The 22,884-nt window shown below is 34.3% G+C and overlaps 1 protein-coding gene across 2 annotated transcripts in view; it reads right to left on the bottom strand.

The window, feature by feature from the left end:
• Window positions 1–95: 95 nt before the first annotated feature.
• Window positions 96–22,884, bottom strand: part of INTS6 (integrator complex subunit 6) — an 84,478-nt gene continuing 61,689 nt past the window's right edge. For both annotated transcript variants that reach the window (XM_069467700.1, XM_069467701.1), the window contains exons 7-18: window positions 21,624–21,778; window positions 17,693–17,845; window positions 17,428–17,560; window positions 16,204–16,298; window positions 14,109–14,219; window positions 12,800–13,015; window positions 10,452–10,578; window positions 9,402–9,544; window positions 8,958–9,189; window positions 3,906–4,280; window positions 2,443–2,536; window positions 96–569 (exon numbers count right to left, since the gene is read on the bottom strand). In XM_069467700.1, the coding sequence (XP_069323801.1) occupies window positions 476–569; window positions 2,443–2,536; window positions 3,906–4,280; window positions 8,958–9,189; window positions 9,402–9,544; window positions 10,452–10,578; window positions 12,800–13,015; window positions 14,109–14,219; window positions 16,204–16,298; window positions 17,428–17,560; window positions 17,693–17,845; window positions 21,624–21,778 (1,928 nt within the window). In that variant the 3' untranslated portion in view covers window positions 96–475. The remainder of the gene's footprint in view (window positions 570–2,442; window positions 2,537–3,905; window positions 4,281–8,957; window positions 9,190–9,401; window positions 9,545–10,451; window positions 10,579–12,799; window positions 13,016–14,108; window positions 14,220–16,203; window positions 16,299–17,427; window positions 17,561–17,692; window positions 17,846–21,623; window positions 21,779–22,884) is intronic.

Genomic DNA, 22,884 nt, shown 5'->3' with positions numbered 1-22,884 from the left:
AAATACATTTGTACAACTTACAATAATATATCCAAAATAACTGTATATACAAAACATTACCTAGTTTTAATGTATGTGCTTTTTTCCCCAAAAATTACAAAGTAACTTCTTTTTAATTTTTTTTGGCAAAGTTCAACCTTAACAGAGGTGACAATTTTAAAGGTTGGTTTAAGAAAATAGAACCTGAGGGAAATTGACACGCAAGAGTCAATGACAAGCAAGAGATTTGGAGGAATATTTTTAGTTTGTTAAATAAAAATGTTTTTTAGAGTGATAGTTTTCACATTACAAAAATAAACCAAAATGAAGAAAAGGTCACTGTAAAATGATGGAAAAACGATCTGTAGATTTGCTTTTAGTATTTCAAATAGCCAACAACGCATGTCAAAAAAAACGAATCCAAGATCACAACAGTCTTGTATTTACTTTGTATTTGGAGAAGATAGTGAAATAAGTGGCCACATTCTATTTTCTTTTAATTGCTATTAATATGGTTGATCTGATTGGCTCTTCGATGAATTTCATCCAAGAAGTTCTCCAGCTGTTCTATTAGCATTCGCTTTTTAAACCTGTATGAAAAAATAATAGCACTCTTAATTGCTTTTTAAAGGACACCAGTGTAATTTTTTAAAAATGAGAGAAAAATTGCTTTGGGAAGATTTTTCTCAGTGAAATGAAAATGGAAAAAAAAAAAAATCAACATTCTATGACATATAAAATCTGCTGCAAGATTAGTAAATTGTACCAGTACGGTATTCTAGTTTGTCCCTAAAACACATACTCTAGGCCTAGACAATGGGAAAGAGGTTGTTCCTTCCACAACCAAAAAAAAATATTAACATATGCACAGGTTGTACATACTCTAGCAAAATTTGGACTTCTAAATCATTACTCCAATAGCTTCTTCTCATGCTCTTTGAAAGTTGAATTTTGAAAAGAATGTGGGCAAAGTATAAATATTAAATACAATCCCCCACAAAATGGAAGGACAAATAAGCTAGCAAATCAAAGATAATTAGACATCTATACTATAGGATATAGCAAGCAGTTGAAGTTCAAGTAGCAATTTTTAAAAATTTTCATTAATATAGGTAGACTAAAACTGTATTCATCAACAGAAAGATTAATATCACTGATGCTTTTTAGAATATCCAAAAATACTGTACATTCTATTCCTACTTCCTCTCTACTTGAAAGCTAATATGAATAGCCACCACCATAGTATTATACAACTCTCAAAAAGGTGGCTGAAGTGGAGTGCAGGTTATCAGGAATATAGTTAAATCCATGAGGAGGTTTGAGCTGACAGAACATTATCATAAAGAGCAGAACAGGTTAAATACTCAAAATTAATATGAAAAGTTATGGCCTTGTCTTCATCTTTCAAAGTGGTCTATGTTCTAGCCACCCCCTTCCTCCAAAATTAACTGCTTTATTTAAAACCTTTATTTGTAGCATGGAAGAGAGAGGGGGACCAATTAAAGGGTGGGTTTAGTTTACATTTGGATAGTCAGATAAGATAAACCCTAAGTTTTCTTATAATATCAAAATTCTAATCTTGAAGGAAAAATTAAAAAAGCTTTTAAGCTCATACAACTATGCTTTCCAGCTGATTGCACTTTATAGTTATCACTTACAACCTAGGCCATGTTGGATTCTTTATATAGTTGTCCCTCGGTGTCCATGGGGGTCTGGTTCCAGGACCACCCCCAACAGATACCAAAAATCCACGGATGTTCCATCTCTTATAAAAAAATGGCATAGTATTTGCATATAACCTACCCATATCCTCCCATAGTCTTTAATCTCTAGATTACTTATAAAACCTAATACAGTATAAATGCTACATAAATAATTGTTACACTGTATTGTTTAGGGAATAATGACAAGAAAAACAAGTCTGTACATGTACAGTACAGATACAACCATCCAACCATTTTTCTCTCTTGAATATGTTCAATCTGCAGTTGGCTGAATCACAGATGTGGAACCCAAAAATACAGAAGGGCAGTCATCAGATTAAGGCCTATTTGTTTAACTCTGGTCCTCTTAATTACATGTCATTACATGTAAAAATGAACTACATTTAAATATTGCCTTTCTAAGTTATTTCTAATCACCAATTAAAATTAATATATAAAAAGAAAAATTAAAGGCTGTAAAATATAAAGTCCCCAAAAAACTACAGAGAAGATGAAACAAGAGTTATGCAAGTATATAGTAATTTGCAGGGAGAAAAGGTCCGTAATTTCTGAAGATGTGTATGGGGCTATTTTCTTTCTAAGTGAACTTTTGATAAACTAAAAAATAGTAAGTACTTATCTGTATGTCGGTGTGTCATATACATGTATAAACAACACAAGTGCAAAACCGTTAAAATATTGCCTATATAAATAAACTGGGGACTCGTTTCATCACCATTTCATAATGCGCAATACTTACCTTGATGCTTCTTTAATGACATTTTGTAAAAATATTAGTCTTGTTTGTAAACTGCCTTGCACATGCTTCAGTAAAGTGAAGATCCTTTCATATTCTTAAAATAAAAGAAAAATTAAGTGGCTTTCATTTGTACTTATTCAATATTTTTCTACTATAGTTTAGATTAAGATGTAGAGACAACATTCTACATAAAAATTTCACCACTCATATTTATAATGAAATTTGATAATTCATTTTAACATATATATATAAAACAAAATATATATCAACAAAGATAAAACAACTTGTTCAATATTGCTTTTTTGTTAAAAGTTCCCATTGAGGTATCAAATGTAAAGCTTAGAAAGATGAGTAAATAGCTTTTTGGTAATACCATTGAACAGTAAGAGGCAAGTGGCCTTTACAAAAATCCATCCTTACAATTTAAATTCTAAACTATAGCTAACATGGGGGATAAACGGAAGAGGAAAAAAGAAAAATCAAATAGGTTAAGTGTGCTATTTCAGTTGAAAGTTTTCATATAAAACTTTGCCAAGGACTGATTCTTACCCACTTCTGGCCCACCCAGGTCGTTGTACTACCATTACAGCAGGTGATCTGTTAACATCTTCTGAACAAATGCCAGTAGTATTAAATTTTTTTTTTTTTTTTACTTCTTTTGTGGTCATATAAATAGCTTTCATAACTTTAGTTTTTTGGCCTAAACATATCCTGCTCATTATCGTAGTTTAAATCCTAAACACAGTGATAGGCACTATTACAAGAACTTTAGAGACATAAAGTCATTTAATTTTCAATATATCTTTTTGAGTTAGCTGCTATATTAAAATTCTTTTGCTGGCCAGGCAGGATGGCTCACACCTGTAATCCCAGCACTTTGGAAGGCTGAGGCAGGAGGATCGCTTGAGGCTAGGAGTTTGAGACCAGCCTGGGCGACACAGCCAGACCCCACTCTACAAACACTTAAAAAAAAAATTAGCCAGGTGTGGTCGTGACCACCTGTAGCCTCAGCTACCTGGGAAGCTGAGCAGAAGAATCCCTCAAGCCCAGGAATGAGGTTGCAGTGAGCCATGATCACACCACTGTATGCACTCCAACCTGGGCAACAGAGTGAGACCCTGTTTCTAAATAAAATAAAATAAAATAAAAAAATTAAATAAAATTCTGCTGCTAGTTAGACAAATACTATGGGTTCCTTTCACGTGAGAAACTAGGAGCTACGTGTAACTTATCTGTGTGGTCCTCCTCCACTCTTAGTCTCTGCTGCCTACCTTATCTAATACCTTGGACATAGCAGATATTCAGTGTTTGTCAGCTGAATAAAGAATCAAATCTTTTAAAGCTCAGATGTTGTTCAAGAGTGATCTTGAATCATGTCTATGCTTTCAGTTATTTGACTTTGGGGGAGGAGGGGTAAGTATACACAGAAATCAAATCTGAGGTTTATCTCTGATTATACATACTTCTTCCTGGCTTTCGGATCTCTTTCATTATTTGTGCTTTTAGTTCAGTATTGACTTCTTCATGGCTTCTGCAATGCATCAATTTCTTTCCTTTGTTGAGTGAAGATGCTGGTATATTCTCTTCAGCACATTGTTCTTTACCTCTTGGCTCCTCATGATTTTCTAAAAATCCACCAACATGGAGGTCATTAGTTCCTAAATGGTCATGACCAAGAGCCTCTGCATGATTGGTTGGCCGTTCCAATAAATTGGCTGGAGAAGATGTTGAAAATTCAGTATCCATAGCATTTGGTGTAATGTCTGATGAAAGTTGGTCTGCAACATGATTTTCCACCACATCATCTATTACTGTCGAATCATTAGTGGTCTCTGAAACTAAAAACAAAGATAAGGGGAAAAAATTATGAGATCTAATCTCAAAGCACAGAGTAAACAAAGCCACAAAAGAATATCATTATAGCAAGTCACAACTGATTTTCTTGATTAATCCAAATTAACAAACAATGTGATATGGTTCTTAAGCTTTGCCTAAGATATGGTGGATTTCAAAGTGAAACATTCACAATATTTATAAAATCTGTGCAATTTTTCCCCTGGGGAAAAAAAATAAAGCCAATTTCAACCAGTTTTTAGTTCTCTGCTTTATTCTATAGCAATTTTATTTGCAAAGTAGGTTTTTGATACTTTAGTGAAATATATATGATCAAAATTATCATGGTCATCTCTACCTTAGAGAGCTCTAACTCATTCCAACTTACCTCTGACTTATCATTGCAGAGACAAAAGTAAACACTGAGCAGTTTATACTGTCCCAAATTCTGCAGGGAACATAGCACTAAACAGGTCATGTTTCACCGTGCACCTTTTTCTTATAACCATTCATTTAGTCATCATTAACTGAGCGATGCTGAGCAACCTGGTGCCTACTTTCAGTGCATTAGACCACTAGACCCCAAGAGTTCAAGCTTGCCACTTAACACCAGATTATTAGACTTGTTCCCACTGAAACAACTGAATTTCAAGTTCTCTGATTGCTCACCAGCCTCCAACATACCTGCTAAATTCTCTCTACTGTCCTCATTTATCACCTAAAAGGTAAGCTCCTGTTTACTCACATGCCCCTGTACACTCATCCCCACAAATCCCCCAAATTCCTGACTCTCTCCTAAATCTCATTCTATTATTTACAAACTCATCTTTACTGAATATTCCCTATAACAACTTATGCTTTAACTGAAACCCACTTTTCCTATAATAAACTGCTCTCCTTTTCAGACCAGAAGTAGAAATTACTTTCTCTCACATACTTTCCATTGGCCTAAAATCAGGACATGGAATCACTGATTCCCTCACCTGCCAGTGCCATTTCAAGATTTCTCCTATGCACTCTTGTAAATCTCTTGCTCTTTTAAGACTCCACTATGCCACCGACACTCTCTCCTCATCACTATCTCATATTGAATGCCAGGGCACGTGCCTGTAAGTCATTGATGTCTCCGGCACCCAGTTCACAGCCTTCCTTCCACCTTCAAGTCCCTCCGGACTTCGTTCTTGGTCCTTACTACTCAAAGTGTAGTCTGTGGACAAGCAGCATTAGCACCATCAGAGAGCCTGCTAGAAATGCTCCTCCTTAAGCCCAAGCCCAGACAGAATGAATGGGAATCTGTAATTTAACTAGACCCCCCCGGTGATTCACATGCACACTCAAGTTTGAGAAGTGCTGTGGTGACTCTAAGCAGATCATCTGTCAAGAACATGGCCTCCCTCCACAACTTCTTATCTCCAAAGAACTTTCCACTTATACTTCTGCCTCTCACATCCAGCACAAATTCAGGAATGGGGGCGTGTAATCCATATCTTTGCAGTACTCCTGCTACTGTTCTTTAACTCAGCCAGACTTTTCCTCCAGCATTTCCTCTATTTTCTCCCTCCTATTAATCAGATCCCTTCTGGATAGCCACTTTCTTATATATCAGGCTTATAGCCCAAGATATATCATTTTTTACCCATGTCCTAATTTCTCTTGTTCTATTGTCTTCCCATGACACCTGCCAGGCAAAACCCCAGATTTGAAGACTCACTCTATCTGCCTCCTCCAGACCTGCATTTGAAATGAAGAGCACTGCTGGAGAAATAGGGCCCAGCTCTACAGAGTGGTCACAGCCACCACCTCTACTTGGACTCTCTGCCCTATCTTACAATCACAACCTTTTCTCCCTTTCCCACAAAGATTATTTAAACCTCCAACTTTCCCAATCTCCCCTTCCCTCTGAGCAGTTATATATCACCTCCCGCTTCACAGAGGAAAGAAAAGCAGAGCTGTGGGCCAGGAATTTCTTCTACTTCTTCCCCAACTAAACTGGACCTCCACTTGTTCTGCTTCATTGGAGGTAGCATTCTTTCATCTGTGCGCTGGACCATTCCCTCTTGCCTTCCACTGATACTGTGCCAATTATGCCTTCTCTCATTCTCATTTTCAAACTCTTCCTCTCTACTGGTTCTATCACCAGCATTTAAACTCACTCAAGTGTCTTTGATTTTAAAAACAAAGCAAAATCACCATTTTCAACGGTGTGAACTCTTCTGGCTACCACTCTTTTCCCACCTTCCTTTTACAGCTAAATTTCTTAAACTGGTTGTTTACACTCATTGTCTCCATTTTCTCACTTCTCAACTCCTCCCTCCCTTAATGCCTTTTTAGGCTTCTGTCCCCTTTGCTCCACAGAAATTGCTCTTGCTAAGATAGCTGAAGACCAACTGGATCTTTCCATTCCTCTTAATTGAGCTGTTTAAGTATCTGAGACCACTAACCACTCAATTATCTTTTGCTTTAGCTTCCATGACATTAAATTCTTCCCCATTTTCTCCTACTTCTAGGATTCCTCCTTCTCAATCTCCTTTTCTGTTCTTTCTCCTCTTAACTTTGGCACTTTTGAGGTTCTGGTTCTGGACTTTTTTCCTTCACCCAAATTCCCTTGGTGAGATTTTATTCACTCCAATGGGCAGTTAGCTGCCTCTCATACCTTCCCCTCTGGCCCAGTACTCTTTTCCTGAGTCCCAAACTCAATACTCATCTTCTAACTTAGGATCTCTACTTGACTATCTAATATGTAATTCTAAACTCAACTTATTTATCATCTATTCTTCGACCCCACCCTGTGTCTCTCAGGACAGAAGCCTTACTCATCCCTTGCCATGGCCCCAAGACCCAGTCACCAAGTCCTTTGCTGATATGTCCAAGTATTTCTCAAATACAAAGTCTTCTCGCAATCCCATTGCCAGGTCACCGGCATCTTGTTCCCTGGGTTTCTTCCTAACTGGTCCTTGTGCATGTACAATAATTATTTAATAACAACAAATATCTGGTCAGTATCCATATTCTCCAATTACCTTATACATTTTCTGTTTGTGGAAAAGTTTTTGTTTGATTCTAGGTCAATTAAAGCCTTTACATTACAATTAACTACCTTTGAATCTATAAAATCCTTCTGTACCTCTCTTCTTACTAGGCATTTTTTTTCCTGGGGAAAAAACCCAACAGATTCTTGGTCCTGCTGAGTTTTCTACAATCTGAATTTTGCTAATTGTATCTCTGTTTTGTCATTTAACATGTTTCTCTATCCCCTGTATTTCCTATAAATTGGTTTGATCACTTTCATGTTCAGTTGGGGCTGTTTTGGTTAAGACTGCTTTAGAGGTGGTATTGTATGCTTCCATCAGGACGTATATACTATTTGGTTTCTCTGCAGTTAGGATGCTATAAGCTATGTATGATCTCTATAACTGGTAAGTTCACTAATTCATCATGAGTTTCCCTACATTCATTTCTCCTCCTCCCTGATAATATTCCACACATTACAATCAGCCTGGTCTTTACGAAATGCTAATCAGGGCTATTGGGGAGGCTGAAGTGGGAGGATCACTTGAGCCCAGGAATTCAAGGCTGCAGTGAGCTGTGACTGTGCCACTGCACTCTAGCCTGGGCAACACAGTGAGACTCTATCTCAAAAAAAAAAAAAAAAAAAAGGGCAGCTAATCAGGTCACCATCTTTTAAAAACCATGCTCACTGTCCTTAGAATAAAGTTGAGAATATTGACAATAGCTTTCAAGGCCCTCCATGATCTGGCTCCCGTCTTTCAGTTCTTTCTTTACCTCATGCCCAACACTCTTGCTATAATGAATTCTTTCTGTTCCCTCAATGTCCTTCTCTTTACTTTGTACCTCTAACATACCTTTATACCTACTTTATACACATACTCTTTTTAGGCTACTATTCTAGCATAGGCAAATGCACAGCTTTTGCCTCAAACATAACTCCTTCAGTAAAGTGCCTTGACCTCATAGACTATGTTAAATCCTTCTGCCAAATGCTTTCACAATGTACTTCACTTCTCTTTTGTAACATTCATCATACTTTTAATTATCTGTTCAATGACTTTGTTTCCTTGCTGACTATAAATGAGGTCAGAGATCACTACTATCTTCTTCAGTGCTAGACCTCAAAATCTAGCATTGTCCAAAATAGCATGTGTATTTAATATTTAGTTGTCGAATTAAAACCTGCAGCCTCAAGGCCACATGTAGCCTTCCAGATCCCCAAGTGCAGCCCCTCAAACAAATCCAACACTAAAATTTTGATTCACTCAAAAGGCAGCACTCAAGGATCCAGAAGGCCACATGTGGTCCCAAGGCTGCAGGTTCCCCATCCCTGAATTAAAATGAAGCTGAAAATCATCTTTCTGTGCATAGTGATAATGGCCTTTTCAAAACTATTATTTGGAAATACTTAAGATTTACAAATGATATTTTAGAGCATGACTGTTAATAAAGCATCATAAATATATGAAATGTTCAACAAATGTTCATTAAAAAGACATACAAAAATGATTACATGCTATTTTAGAATAAACAAATGCCTTCTCTAGGTACTCACTGGACTCTACTGATCAGTTTTTTTCTATAATCTATGACAAAAATATGTCTTCTCTGAAAAGGAACCAAAAAGCAACAAATAATATTTAAAATAAACAAACAAACAAAATAACTCTTACTTTTATGAAGAGGAAAGGATTTAATAAGATCTGGCTGTGCTGGAGCCATAGGTGCAGGTGGTCCTTTTCCCCCAATATGATTGTTCACAACAGGATTCTGCTGTCTGCCCCTTAGTAGTGGAGACATACACCGACGTCTTTTAGGGATCCCTTGCATATTTGGTTCTCCAGGTCGTTTATGTTTATTCTGAGGTCCAGCTACAAATTCATCTGCTTCATCTATCATCATACCCTATAACAAAAAAAGAATAGAATTTTCTTAGATTTACATATAATGTTTAAACCGCACAACCAATCCCAATTCCAATTAAAACAACTATCTTCCAACTATGTTGACATTTATTACTCTAACAGGAAAACAGCTTCGGCTTACTTCAGAGTTAACTGTTAAATTGACAATGTCTGCCACAAACAAATTATGTCCCAGAACATTTCAAAAATTACCTTTTTATCCAGCTTAAAGGGATTTCCAAATGTATGCAACCTTCGAGGCTGATCAGGATCAAGTTCTCTTAGTGGAGAAGGTACTTGCTTGAGGTATTCCTGGTAATTCCCCATTTGTGCTATAGGAACACTATGTACTTGATCTTTCAAACAGAATACAACAACAAAAGTTAACCTCATTAAAACTACACTCCATGTCATTATCAAATAATGTCTTCTGAAATATGAATGCTACCTAGTGTTACCCAATAAGAGTTCTCCCCTACCACATATTCTAAATTAGTTTGGTGCAATTATAAATACTATGGCATACTCTTTTAGACTTTTAAAATAAAATTTAAAATATTTATTTCATCTTCTAAACAAAACAAAAATACTGCAGTTAATTTCAGTACACAGAATAATATATGTGATTTTACCATGAAAAGGTTTATCTCTTCTACTCTATTCCAAATTAATAGAATTTAATTATAGTAGAATTTGTAGAAAACAGAAGTATAGAAGAGTAGAAAAGAGAAGTCACACAGATAACCCTTTTTATATAAAGTTACTGTTAGAATGCTTAAATCAGAGATGGCAAGGGTTAAAGCCTCGCGTGACTTGATTTATGGTAGGTGCCATGGATACAGCTGAGGGAAATAATCAGAACATGCCATGTTACTGGTCATCCAGAGTTGAACCATCAGATACTAGTATATCTCAAGAAAATGACATGGGGGTGTGTGTGTGTGTGTGTGTGTGTGTGTGTTGTGTCTGTGTGTGTGTGTAGGGGGGTGTCTCTGTGCACAAACACATGAGGAAAGCTAAAAAGAAAACTAAACTATAGCAAAGATTGTTACTTCTGGGGAAGAAAATTTGGGGCAACAATAACAATAGGAAGGAGGATAGAGAATCAGGAATGACTAACCTTTTAATTCACCTGTTTGAATTTCCAATGAGAATATAAACACTACTGTAATAATTCTTCAAAATTTACATTACCTTACTATGCTTTTTCAGACTATAAAGAAAAAAATATTAAAAATACAAATACTAAAACCATGATCTAACCTTCATCCTGTCCTTTAAGAAACCTGCGGGTGCTCTTCAAAAGATTAGATCTCATTCTTGTTAAGTGATCCAAAAGATTTCGTCTCGGTATGTCATAAGCATTTCTAAATGTTTGTGGCTTCAAATCCTATTGAAAAACATTAAAGGACAAAATTCATTGTCAAACATAGAATTAAAAGAGACTAAAATCTTTCACCTGCGGCATTTATTTGGAAATAAGATCTGTAAGTAGTTAGCTTTAAAGAGTAAAATAAGACTTATGATACAATCTTAATGGACAGTTTTACGGCCAAAAGATGAAAATTTGACAGTGAGTTCAACAAAACAATCTCAAATTCACATCTAACTCTAAAGATTTTGTTAAATATTCTGGATAATAGAAGTAAACTCATTTAAGTAAAAGCAAATTTCCAAATTTTAAAAACTGAAGATTTTTAGAAAACAGCTTTGGTATAAAATTTACACAGCATAAAATCACCCATTTTAAGCATACAGTTAGTAAAGGTATAGTTGTGAAACCATCACTACAATCCCACTATCCAAAGGGCTGGGTATGGTGGCTCATGCCTGTAATCCCAGCATTTTGAGAGGCCAAGGCAGATTGCTTGAGTCAAGGAGTTCAAGACCAGCCTGGGCAACATAGTGTGACTCCCACTCCCAATCTCTATTTAAAACACTTCCACCATTCCAAAAAGTTCCTTGGATCCATTTGTAGTCAATCACTATTCCTATTCCCAGGCAACCTCTGGATCTGCTTTCTGTCTGTCTATATTCCATTTTATAAATGCAATTTTGCAATATTTGATTTTTTTGTATGACTTCTTTCACTTAGCATGTTTTTGGGATTCAGTAATATTGTTTTTGTATCAGCAGTCTGTTCCTTTTTATTCCAGAGTCGTATTCCATTATATAGTTATACCACATTTGTTATACCAGTTGATGGACGCTTGGATTGTTTCCAGTTTTTTGTCTAGTTTATGAATAATGCTGCTATGAACATTTGTATACTAAACCTTTATACAGACATATATTTTCATTTCTCTTGGGTAGATACCTACAATAGAATTGCTGGTTGTAAGAAAATATATGTTTAACTTCATAAGAAAATACAAACTATTTTCTATCAGTAACGTATAAAGAGTTCCAGTTGCTCCACATCCTCATCAACACCTGGTATTTTTCAGGCTTTTAAAAATTTTAGCCATTCTGGTTACACAGTGGTATCTCATTATGGTTTTAATTTGCATTTCCCTATTAACTGATAAGGTTGAGCATTTCTTCATATTCCTATATGCATTTGTATATTTTCTTTTGTCAAGCATCTGTTCAAATATTTTGCCCATTTTTATTGGGATGTTTGTCTTTTTATTATTGAGTTGTATGAGCTCTTTATATATGTTTTGGTACAAGTCCTTTATTCAATATATGATTTTCTCCCAAGCTGTACCTTGCCTGTTGAAAAAATAGTTTCTTTTAAAGAACCAATTTTTTTTTTAACTTTAGTCATGTTCAACTTATGGACATTTTTTGTTTTGTGCTTGTGTGTTGTATTTTAGAAATCTTTGCTAACCCAACAATACAAGGATTTTCTCCAATATTTTCTTCTAGAAGTTTACAGTTTTAGTTCTTAACATTTAAGATCATGACCACTTCAAGTAATGTGAGTTAAAGGATCAAATTCATTATTTTGCATATGGATGTCCAATTGTTCTAGCACCATTTATTATTTTAGCACCTTTATTAAAAATTAATTGATATGTGTGAGGACCTACATCTAGATTCAGTTCCACTCATTTATGTTTATCCTTATGACAACACCATACTGTGTCGATCACTGTAATTTTACAGTAAGTTTTAAAATCAGATGATGTAAATCCTCCAACTTTATTCTTCTTTTCCAAAATTGGTTTAGCTATTCTAGGACCTTTACATTTCCATATAAATTTCAGAATCAGCTTGCCTATTTCTACAAAAAGGCTGCTGGAATGAAGATATTTGCATTTTAGAATCATGCTGTGGGCCTAAGGTCATCAGTATAAAGTCCCAAACTACAGTGAATTCTACCATCAGCTATTGTCTTTAGGCAATCTCTCTAAGTCTCTGTTTTCTCATCTATAAAATGAATGGTTAGTTTATTCTTCATCAATCCATCCATTCATTCACATGCCATGTACAAAGTTTGTTTTAATTCTAAAATCTGATGCTTCAACAATAGTATAATGATCATTCTGTGGTGGTATTAGAAGTACTTTTTAAAGTTTGGACAACGTCAGTTAACAAAAAATGTGATTTATTCAACGACACAACAGAATGTAACTAGAGTAGTACTAAATTACTATGACTATTACCTTATTCAGCAAAGCAACTTGGAACCCAGTGTATTCCTTCATATTAAGGTCTAGCAGTCTGTGAGGGACATCCTCTGAAATTCCCTGGAGCAGTTGTTGAAAATCTTTCCTATATGCCATTGATAAACCATGTGATCGGCTTCGGACTTTAATTCCCGTTTCCTGTACTACTTTTTTGCCTACAGAACCGATGACTCGATCAGACTCTATTTTGGCCTAAAGTAAAAATAAACAAAAATTATCTTGATATAATCTAAATTGATAAACCAGATATTAATGGTTATGCTCTTCTATAAATTAAATATTTATTATATTTTTAGAAGTATATAAGAAATTAAAAACAATTAGCATAGTTTATATCAAGTACTGGGTAAACTAAATATAGCTTAAACAATAATATCTTATGATATTAAATCATTACAACTTTAAGTTTTTGAAGCAAGACAAATAATTTCAACTGTTATTTTATTTATTAATACCCATTACACTTAAACCATGAAATATAAATGTACCTAAATGCAAATGTATATTCCCAATTCAGGTTACTAAAAATTAGGAAAAAAAATCATCAATTTTTACTTAAAAACATTGTTATTAGCACTTAACTAAATGTTCATATATATGGCAAATAATGAAACAGTTTCCTTTACTAGAAAGCAAATAGTATTTTGACTCCTTCCAAAGTGTATCCTGATTAGTAGTTACAGATGTCAGAGGAACTGGAAAAATAATATATTTCATAACGCAGTAATAATTTGGCAATCAGTTAAGTTGTATACTGCTTGACTACCATAGTATTTATAAATGTGATTTATGGCAAGAAGGACAAAATTCAGTATTTTTATAAACATTTCAAAAGAACTCCCATTTTATCCAGAATAATTGCCTTTAACTTAAAATAAAAAAGAAAAAAGAAAAAAAAAAAACCCTCCCATTTTGAAAGAAAAATCTGGTTTTAAAACATAAAGCAAAACTAATTTTTTTTTTTTTAGTAAAAACAATTTTATATCTAAATTTCTCAAAAAGTAACATAAATAATGTTCACATATAGCAAGTCTAGGGGCACATCAAACAAAGCCATTTTCATAAATCAGGAATGATTATAAAACTTTAAAATTAACATTTCAAAACAGTACAGCCATGGACTTGAGACAGAATTACATTAATATGATATAAATGGCTTTAAAGTGTAATACATTAATATAATGGAATTCCATTAGAACCACCAAGAACTAGCTTCTAGCGTGTTAAGCATCTTAACCACCATCACTCAAAATACTTGCTGGCTCGCTCTACTTCTGGACATTACCTGTTGACTCAGTTTTTTGAGGTATGAAATGACACTGTAACTAAGTCCATATTCCATACTGTCTGCTATTAGGTTAGGTGCTCCCATCATTCTAACAGCTTTCTTCAAGGGCTATTGGAAAAAAAAGGAAACATCATTCAATATTAAACTTGTTAAAGATGGATGGTTCCATGTATAGAGTTTGTTTTAAAATTTTTTCCAAAAATATTATTTCTACTTCTTTTCCTCAGCAAGGAAATAATATAATCATAATTATATTTCAATATTATGGTTGTCAGTGGCATGAAAAGCAGTTTGAAATAGCTGAACAGGATTAGAGGCTGTAATAATTCCTAGGGCAAGAAGGGTGAAGTGCTGGACACCTTAGTACCACCGGGATATACTAAATTTGGAAGAAATGAAAAGGAGACACATTGTGCTAGAGCTGATAAAGCTTAGGTAGTAAGTAAAAAGGACTCAAAGAAAATACAAGATTTCTACTACTGTAGTAATAGGCTGAGCTGAAAATCAAACAAGGAAAACATAAGCAGGAGGAAAATACAGTCTAATATTTATTATAGATGTGGCATAGTAAAAAAAAAAAAACTTTCAATTTTAAGGAGGGATTTAGAACCACTTTGTGCAATAAAAAATATTACTAGCAGGAGCGTCTAGCATATGTGAATGGGACAGAGCCAGAAAAAGGATGATAACCACTGACATTAGAAAGTATATATAAGCACTGGTGTCAAACTGGAATCAGATCCCAGCTCTGATATTTAATATCTATCTACCTTCGGCTAAGTCCTCGGGGTTGCTACAAAACATAAATGAGTCAACATATGTAACAGCTCCTATTCAAAGTATGTTTTTTCCTTTTCACCCTTTTACATGGCAGGCACTGTGTGCTAGACATTCAATACAACTTATCTCTTACAATTATAAAATGTCATGATTTTCAAAGCTCAGGAAATTGATCCTCTAATCATATTAGTGACCATTTAGAAAGATGAGTTATAGCCAAGTGTTGTAATAATAGTGCATGAATAGAAGTAATAAAGGTGGTTTTAGTTTAGGTCTTCTTGTTAAAAAGTTATTTTTCACAAAAAAATTATTTAACAAAATATGTTATTGGTCTTACCTACTGTGACATACTAGTTTTAAAGTAATCAAGTTTGCTAAAAGCATGTGATTCTATGAAAATATACATTTATCTACCTAAAAAGGTATTTTTGGAGATTTGAGAAATAATACAACAAAAACCATTTTGTACCCTTAAAAAGAAACATAGTCAACCCTGTGTCCGTGAATTTCACATTCCATGAATTCAATCAACTACAGATCGAAAATATTTGGCAAAAATAAAAATGGATTGTTGCATCTGCACTGAACATGTATAAACTGTTTTTTCCTTGACATTATTCCCTAAACAATACAGTATAACAACTATTTACACATAACATTCACACTGTATTAGATCTAATAAGTAATCTAAAAGTGATTCAAAGTATATAGGAGGATGTGCATAAGTTCTGTGCAAATACTATGCCATTTTATATAAGGGACTTCAGCAGCCGTGGATTCTGGCATCCACAGGAGGGTTCTGGAACCAGTCCCTCACAGATACCGAGGGATGACTGTAATCACAAAACTGCCATTTGAAAAGGTAGTACAACAGTAAAGATTAAAAGCCTAAATTCTTAAAGCCAGACTGAATTCCAGTCCCCCTCATAACCACCATGTATTAGCTATGTAGCCTTGGACATGTTACTTAATGTTTTAGTACCTTAGTTTTTTCATCTATTAAACAGCAGCATTTCTACCTCATAGGGTAACTATATGAATTAAATGATGTTAACACGTATAAAGTGCTTAGGACAGTACCTGGCCTAGAGTAAGCAGTATATAAATGTTCTCATGATCATCACCATCATCATTTCTCCAAATCACTGAAACCTATCTTTACCATTACATCTGTATTGGTCATTTGTACACTCAATTTTCATACCATATAATCTATACTAGCAATAAATAAAAGTTTACAATACCTATAATAAACTATAAGCCTATTAAAAAATTTTATAACAAGTTCTACTTTTAACAATAACATTCTTACCCCAAGATAGTAGGGAGGCATTGTCTTCAAATAACTTTCAAATGACTGTCTCCATTTCAATGTTGGTTTTGCTTTATGCACTTTAAACAGGTCATCTAGAAATGTATAATACAAATGAACTATCATCACTCATTGTTTTTACACACAAATCAAGTCAAAGTTTCCTTTTGAAAGTTTGCTTTGTTATGTGTGAGAGATAACAAAAGACATAAGACTTTTTTTTTTGAGACAGAGTCTCCACTCTGTTGCCCAGGTTAGAGTGTCGCGGCCTCATCAATCACATCTCACTTCATTTCAACCTCAAACTCCTAGGGTCAAGCAATCTTCCTGCCTCAGTCTCCAGAGTACCTGGGATTACAGGTGCACGCTACCATGCCCAGCTAATTTTTCTATTTTTTGTAGAGACAGGATCTGGCTCTTGCTAAGGCTGGTCTCAAACTCCTGACCTCAAGCGATCCTCCTGCCTCAGTCTCCCAAACTGCTGGGGCTACAGGGATGAGCTACTGTGCCCGGCCAAACATACATTATTAACAAAATTAAACATAGTAAAATTTCTGCTCTGGCATTTTCTATTTGTAATACCATTTCAAAAATAAAAAGGTGCCAATTATGGTCTGAAATTACATGTAATAATGAAGGCAGAATCAGAAAATGTACAAGGAAAATCTATGCCCTGCCTAGATCTAAACACAAAATAGATCTGAGGAAAGAAACAAAAGTATGCACGTTTTCTATAAAATATATCTACTAATATTTTGACTGTAACTTTTAACTTTAGGCTTTTATCATATTACTCTGGAATAAATTTCTTCATTTAAAAAAATTGCCAAATGAAAATTACAGACAAATTCTTAGAATATGCACTCAGATCTTGTGACTACAAAATGCCTTATGTACCAAACAGAAAGCCTACATTACCAATTCTAAGACTGTTAGAAATCTAACTTGCAAAAAAAATAGAATCTTTAATTTTAAAATTTAAAATATAATAACATTATTAATCTGGAGACTAAAAGGTGTTTCAATACCAACTTTCAATTTACCACAAACATGAACCAGTTGTTATAATTATTTCTTTAGTAGGTTTAACATTTCAGAATATTCAAAATATTTTCCTTAATTTCCAGAAGACAAGAAAAATGAGGAAGAAATGTTTCCAACATTTGTGTTTAGGAGAATTTTTATATATGCTGAGTCACAGAGAATGTGACAAGAACAACTTACCTAAGAGGGGAAGAAGGACTGGATAATTGTAAGGCATCACAAATAAATTGACACAGTTTAGTGCTGTACTGGCTTTCAAGTAACCAAAAGGATGACCAAGTTCACTATATTTTGCACTATTGCTCACATATACCTGTTAAAGAAGGAGTGGTTAAAGCTTTATATTTAGCAACCTTTAAAGAATGTTATATAAACCATTGGTTCAATTTAGCATTTTAAGAAACACCTCACTTAAATTTTAAATCACTATTGTTGTTCAGCTCACCTGCCAACATGTTTGAGGAGATTTCCTTTCCAGAATAAATTGAGTCAGTGGTGAAGGTTCCAACTCGTATTTGTCAAAAGGAAGTTTGTCAATAACCATTGGTTCACAGTCTGTACAGGAAAACTTCACTATAGGATGAGATGTACGAGGTGGCTAGAGGAAAAAGTCTTATTATTACTACTTACACAAAATGCCAGAAGCACTCACTTTTAAGTATCTCTCACTATCAAAATTTACCCAGTTCCTCAGTTTTGCTAGTAAAGTTTGATTTACTGCTAAAAGCACCAATAAACTGAAAGAAAATACTTGAAAATGCAATGCCTAAATTACATAACATTCACAAGAAAAAGACAAACACTTCAAAATCGATACAAAATGAAATCTTTTTAGGGCTTAAAATCAAATTTATCAGAAGTTAAATGCAAAATTTTGGAATCAAATGAGTATTCATTAATTTTTACATCTAAGAAATGATAAATGTATAGAAACTTCCATAAGTCTTCATTTGTAGCAATTTAATTACTTATACAGAGTAATGGCCTCCAAACTAATCATATACCTTGATCAGTTTTGAATATGCATTCAAATATATATTCTAGATTATTTATAATATTACATATATAACTAAAATCTATACCAAAATATTAAAATAGGAGAAAAACACACAAATAGAAGTTCTAATGTTTCATTCCCTATTCCAGCAATTGGTTTCGGTAATCCCTATGGTATACACACTCTACTTTGGAGATCCCTGTTCTAGAGGTATAAAAAACTTAATATTGTTTTTTAAAAAAGATATATTACTCCCTTATTTGCCCCTTAGCAGTCTCCCTTCCTAAAATGTCACTAATTGTGAACAAGATATGAGCCTTGAGGAAATAATTTGAAATTTCATAGCTATAACGGACTCTATTGGCCCCACTTACTTTATATCCTGGTGGCTCCCAAATCTATTGTGTTAGAACTAGATTTTTCTCATTTTCCTTATGTATCCAACTACCTACTGGACATAACCATAATCTTCCACAGGTCCCTCACATACATTACGTCCAATTCATTATTTGTCCCCCAAACCACAATACCTGTTCTAAAAACCAAGATGTTATCCTTGATATCTCCCCCCCTCATCCTCCATGTTTAACTGTCACAAAGACCTAGCTAAAATGATGCCACAAATTCTAAGGAACTTACCAGAACACAAAAACAAAGCAGGTACTCTGTACTAGTTGCTGCCTTACGTCAACACTAAATTCTCATCTCTCTAGAAATGTATCATTTATTTCTTACCACTTTAATTCAGGCCTTCATCATTTCTCATATTAGACTAGTACAACTGCTTTTTAATTATTCTCTCTAACTAGTCAACCCTTCTCCAATCAGTCCTATGGCCGTGAAACAGAAGTATCATCTTATAATTTCCCTATCTAACATTATTTGGTACTGGTAGTAGCCAATCACCTAAAAATAGGGCCCAGACCCTTAGTATCACATACAAAGATCTGCCTTTCCACCACCACACCTTACAGACTCTATGCTCTAGCCACACCAACTACTTACAATTGCCCCAGTGGGTCATCATCTTTCACGTCTCTGTGTTTCACATGTCAACCAACCTGACTGCTTTATTATTTTCTCCCTTGCATGTTGCAAACAAATTAAGTATTGAAGGATGAGTTGGCAAGTATCAACCTCCAAGACACTTATTCCCTGACATCCCCTCCCCATGCTGTACCCCAAACATACACCAGAGAATTCAGGCTCCACCTCTGTTGGCTCTGCTCCGCCCTTATTATAGTCAGCACACACTGTACTCTATATGTGCATGTCTGACATTCAAGAGGGTAAGCACTATTTCACTCATCTTGTGCTCCTGTGCCTAACATGCACCTGACCACATAGCTTATTGAATCAGTCCATGAAATGCACTTATCTTTTGGATAAAAATATTGAGATCCAAGATGAAAAGTTGAAGGACATATCTCTGGAACTTGGAAAGAAAATTTTGCATAAAATTTTGTTTAATCTCCAAAACAATCCTATGAAATAGGAGCTATTGTCTCCATTTCACAAATGGGAAACTGAAGCTTAGAGAAGATAATTAACCAAAGGCACACAGCTAATAACTGGTAGAGTTATGCTCAAATTCACAACCAGTCTCTAATAAATCACATTTCATTTCAGTAGCAATACTTCTTGTTTGAAATACTATTATAATTTATAAAAATTTCATTTCCCCTCTAATAGCCTTCAGTTACTAAATTTTGCCAGTTCTTTCCAATATTATCTCTTTCTTATGATTCCTCTTCCATCATTTTAATTCAAACTCTTAATATCTCTTATGTGAGCTGTATCAATAGCCCTCCAGGTAATGTACCTGCCCTTCCAACTCATCTCCTTCTGATTTACTGCATACAACCACCACCCAATTTTTCTGAAGAAGCACTCTGTTAAAAAACATCTTCAATTGTTCCTTGAACTCCACTGGAAAAAAGCTCGTATTCCTTAACCTCGCACTTAAAGTTATAAGCAATTTGATTTCTTTAAAAGCAGTCTCAGTGTCCTACATATGGTATGATCCACCCATACTCAGCTACTTGTTACTACTCTAAACACATCTTGTTCTTTTTCACTTTCAAACTTTTTTCTCATACTGCTTCCTCCTCCAACTGAAATCCTACCCACCTTCTATGGCTTGTAACAATTTGCAATAGACAAATAAAGCAATATTGATAGGTAAGGCTTGTGATACTGGCTTTGGATTTCTTTCCATTAGGACTTAAGTACTACATGTAACTGCAGTAGATGTTAAATAAATACAATAGAATGAATAACCCGACATGACAATATATCATACAAAATATGGTATCTGTTCTGTTAAGAGTCAAAAGAGCTCTAGAAGAGAAAGTAAAATTACCAAAGAAATTGGTAAAAAGTTTCTCTATAAGGCCAGACTAAAAAAATATGATAGATCAATCAGAAAAAACAAAGTTATAAAGAAGATACCTCAATAAAATTTACAAAACCTTAATTTCATGCACTACTACATTAAATTCCTAATAAAGGAAATATCATTTTATAGACCTCGTATAGACTCAAAGTAAAACTATCCTGAAAAGTTGATATAGATTTAAAGTACAAAAGGTTTCAAGAAAGGTTCAGTTTAATTTATAAATGATAGTTGCATGAAACATTATTAAAGACTGCTTAACAATCTTTGAAATACACTTATCTTCTAAGGGTTAATATCAAAGAGAACCACTATCATGCTCTCCCACAAAATATTCCTTAATGTCCTCAGACATTAGGGAAAAAAAATTAATCTGAAAAAAACAATGCACTAACAAGACTGAATAGATACTTATTTGTATAATTTTACCCTTTTAAGACTCATACAATGAATACTGATAATTCACCATGATCATTCAACAAGTTTCACTGTTCCTAAAAATTCATGTAAACAAAACCACAAAATATTTTCTAGCTTAAACCTCCAGCCTTTAACACTGAATATAACTAAAACCATGCAAGTCAACATGAATTTCTAAAACCACATTCTAAAAGACTATCGGCAAACTATCAGAATTATTACCTAAACCTTCACTTAAATTCTAAATTGGGTCCCAGAGACAAACCCTCATTCTACATTATATTTAAAGAGGAAATTTTGCTACATTTATGATTCTGGACCCAGATGCCAAGAATTAAAAATAAGCATTGTATTAAGATTCTAAAGGAAAATGTCTTTTTTCTATTAATTCATAATGAACAATACAGTATATTAAAGCAAGAAATAGCTTATCATAGCACTTTGAACATCTGTCTAATTCCCATAAAAATTAGCCACACCTTTAACTGACAATAGTACTTAAAACTAATATAAAAGACAGGTAAATGGTTACTACTAGATAGTTACAATCTCTCTGGTACTTACTAGTGTTGGAGAATTTTGATCTGGCCAAAAAGATTCTGGAACAGGCCAATGACCTATAGGAACCCCAGTTTTAGGATTTGGTCTTACATATATGAGTTTGTGACAGCTATGCCAAGGCTGAGATCCAAAAGGCCTTGATATATCTGGCTGCCCATCTATAGCAAAGAAATTAAGACAAAAAAAGCATGTATCATTAGGGGGGAAAAAAAAAAACATAGAAAGTTAAACCATATCCATTATTACCAAAGTTAATAAAAACGTCCTAATACTTGTACGTTTCTGTATTTTCCTTTTTTTCTTAAATGGCAGAATACTACGATTGCTTAACATTGAGACTACATTATAATTTATTAGACAGTAAAGTCTGCAAATTCCAACCATGAGTTCACCAGTTGAAAGGAGATCCCACAGCATTCTTTGCTCTCCCAATCAGAACATGTAAAACATACTTTATGGTGAATATCTGTTTAACAATGACATGTTTTCTCCACTATATGACTATATGATATGGGTAATCACATTGGTGCCTTCTTTATCATCATATCTTCAATGTTAAAAACAGTGCCAGGCACACAGTAAATACTAGGTTAAGTATTGCTAATTGAGTATTTCTTAGAAATCCTTTTAACTAAAGCCTAAGAACTTAAAAAAAAAAAAAAACTCAATATACAAATCTAGATTCAAACACCTACCTTTAATCTAAAATAATTTTAGCAAATAAAATAGCAACTCTCTTCAACAATTCAGTGAACATTTACTCAGTGCCTAACTCTAAGCTAAGCATTAAAATAATTTAAAAATACATTCCATGTCTACGAATTCAATTAAAAAAAATTTTTTTAAGTTTGCTTGGTTTTTTAAACCAGACATTATACAACTTAGTCTTATCTGCTTCTTTCCTATAGTACCCATTCTTTTATCTCTATGACCTTTCTCTTCTCACAATTACCCACTCAAGTGGATCACCTCTGCCAAGGGTCATTAATGACTTTCTAAATCTTGAAATAAGTTACATACAATGCAGAGGGTCACAGCTATAAACATTGGTTCCAGTGGAACACCTTATACCCACTGGCTATTGGAAATAGTCCATGATCACAGAAGCTGAGAATATAGGGGGTGGGGTGGGGTGGTGGTGGTGTGTGTGTGTAAGGGTAGGCTTAGCTAGATTTAAAAGAATCAAGATTAACTAATGGAAAAAGCTGGTTCCTCATATTTGGATCCACACAAACGATGTGGTTCCAATCAGTTTGATCCTGTA

Source organism: Eulemur rufifrons, chromosome 4 (genome assembly GCF_041146395.1).
Source record: "Eulemur rufifrons isolate Redbay chromosome 4, OSU_ERuf_1, whole genome shotgun sequence".
Taxonomy (NCBI): Eukaryota; Metazoa; Chordata; class Mammalia; order Primates; family Lemuridae; genus Eulemur; species Eulemur rufifrons.
The sequence above is the reverse complement of the archived record's forward strand: the minus strand, read 5'-3'. Positions and strand labels throughout refer to the sequence as shown.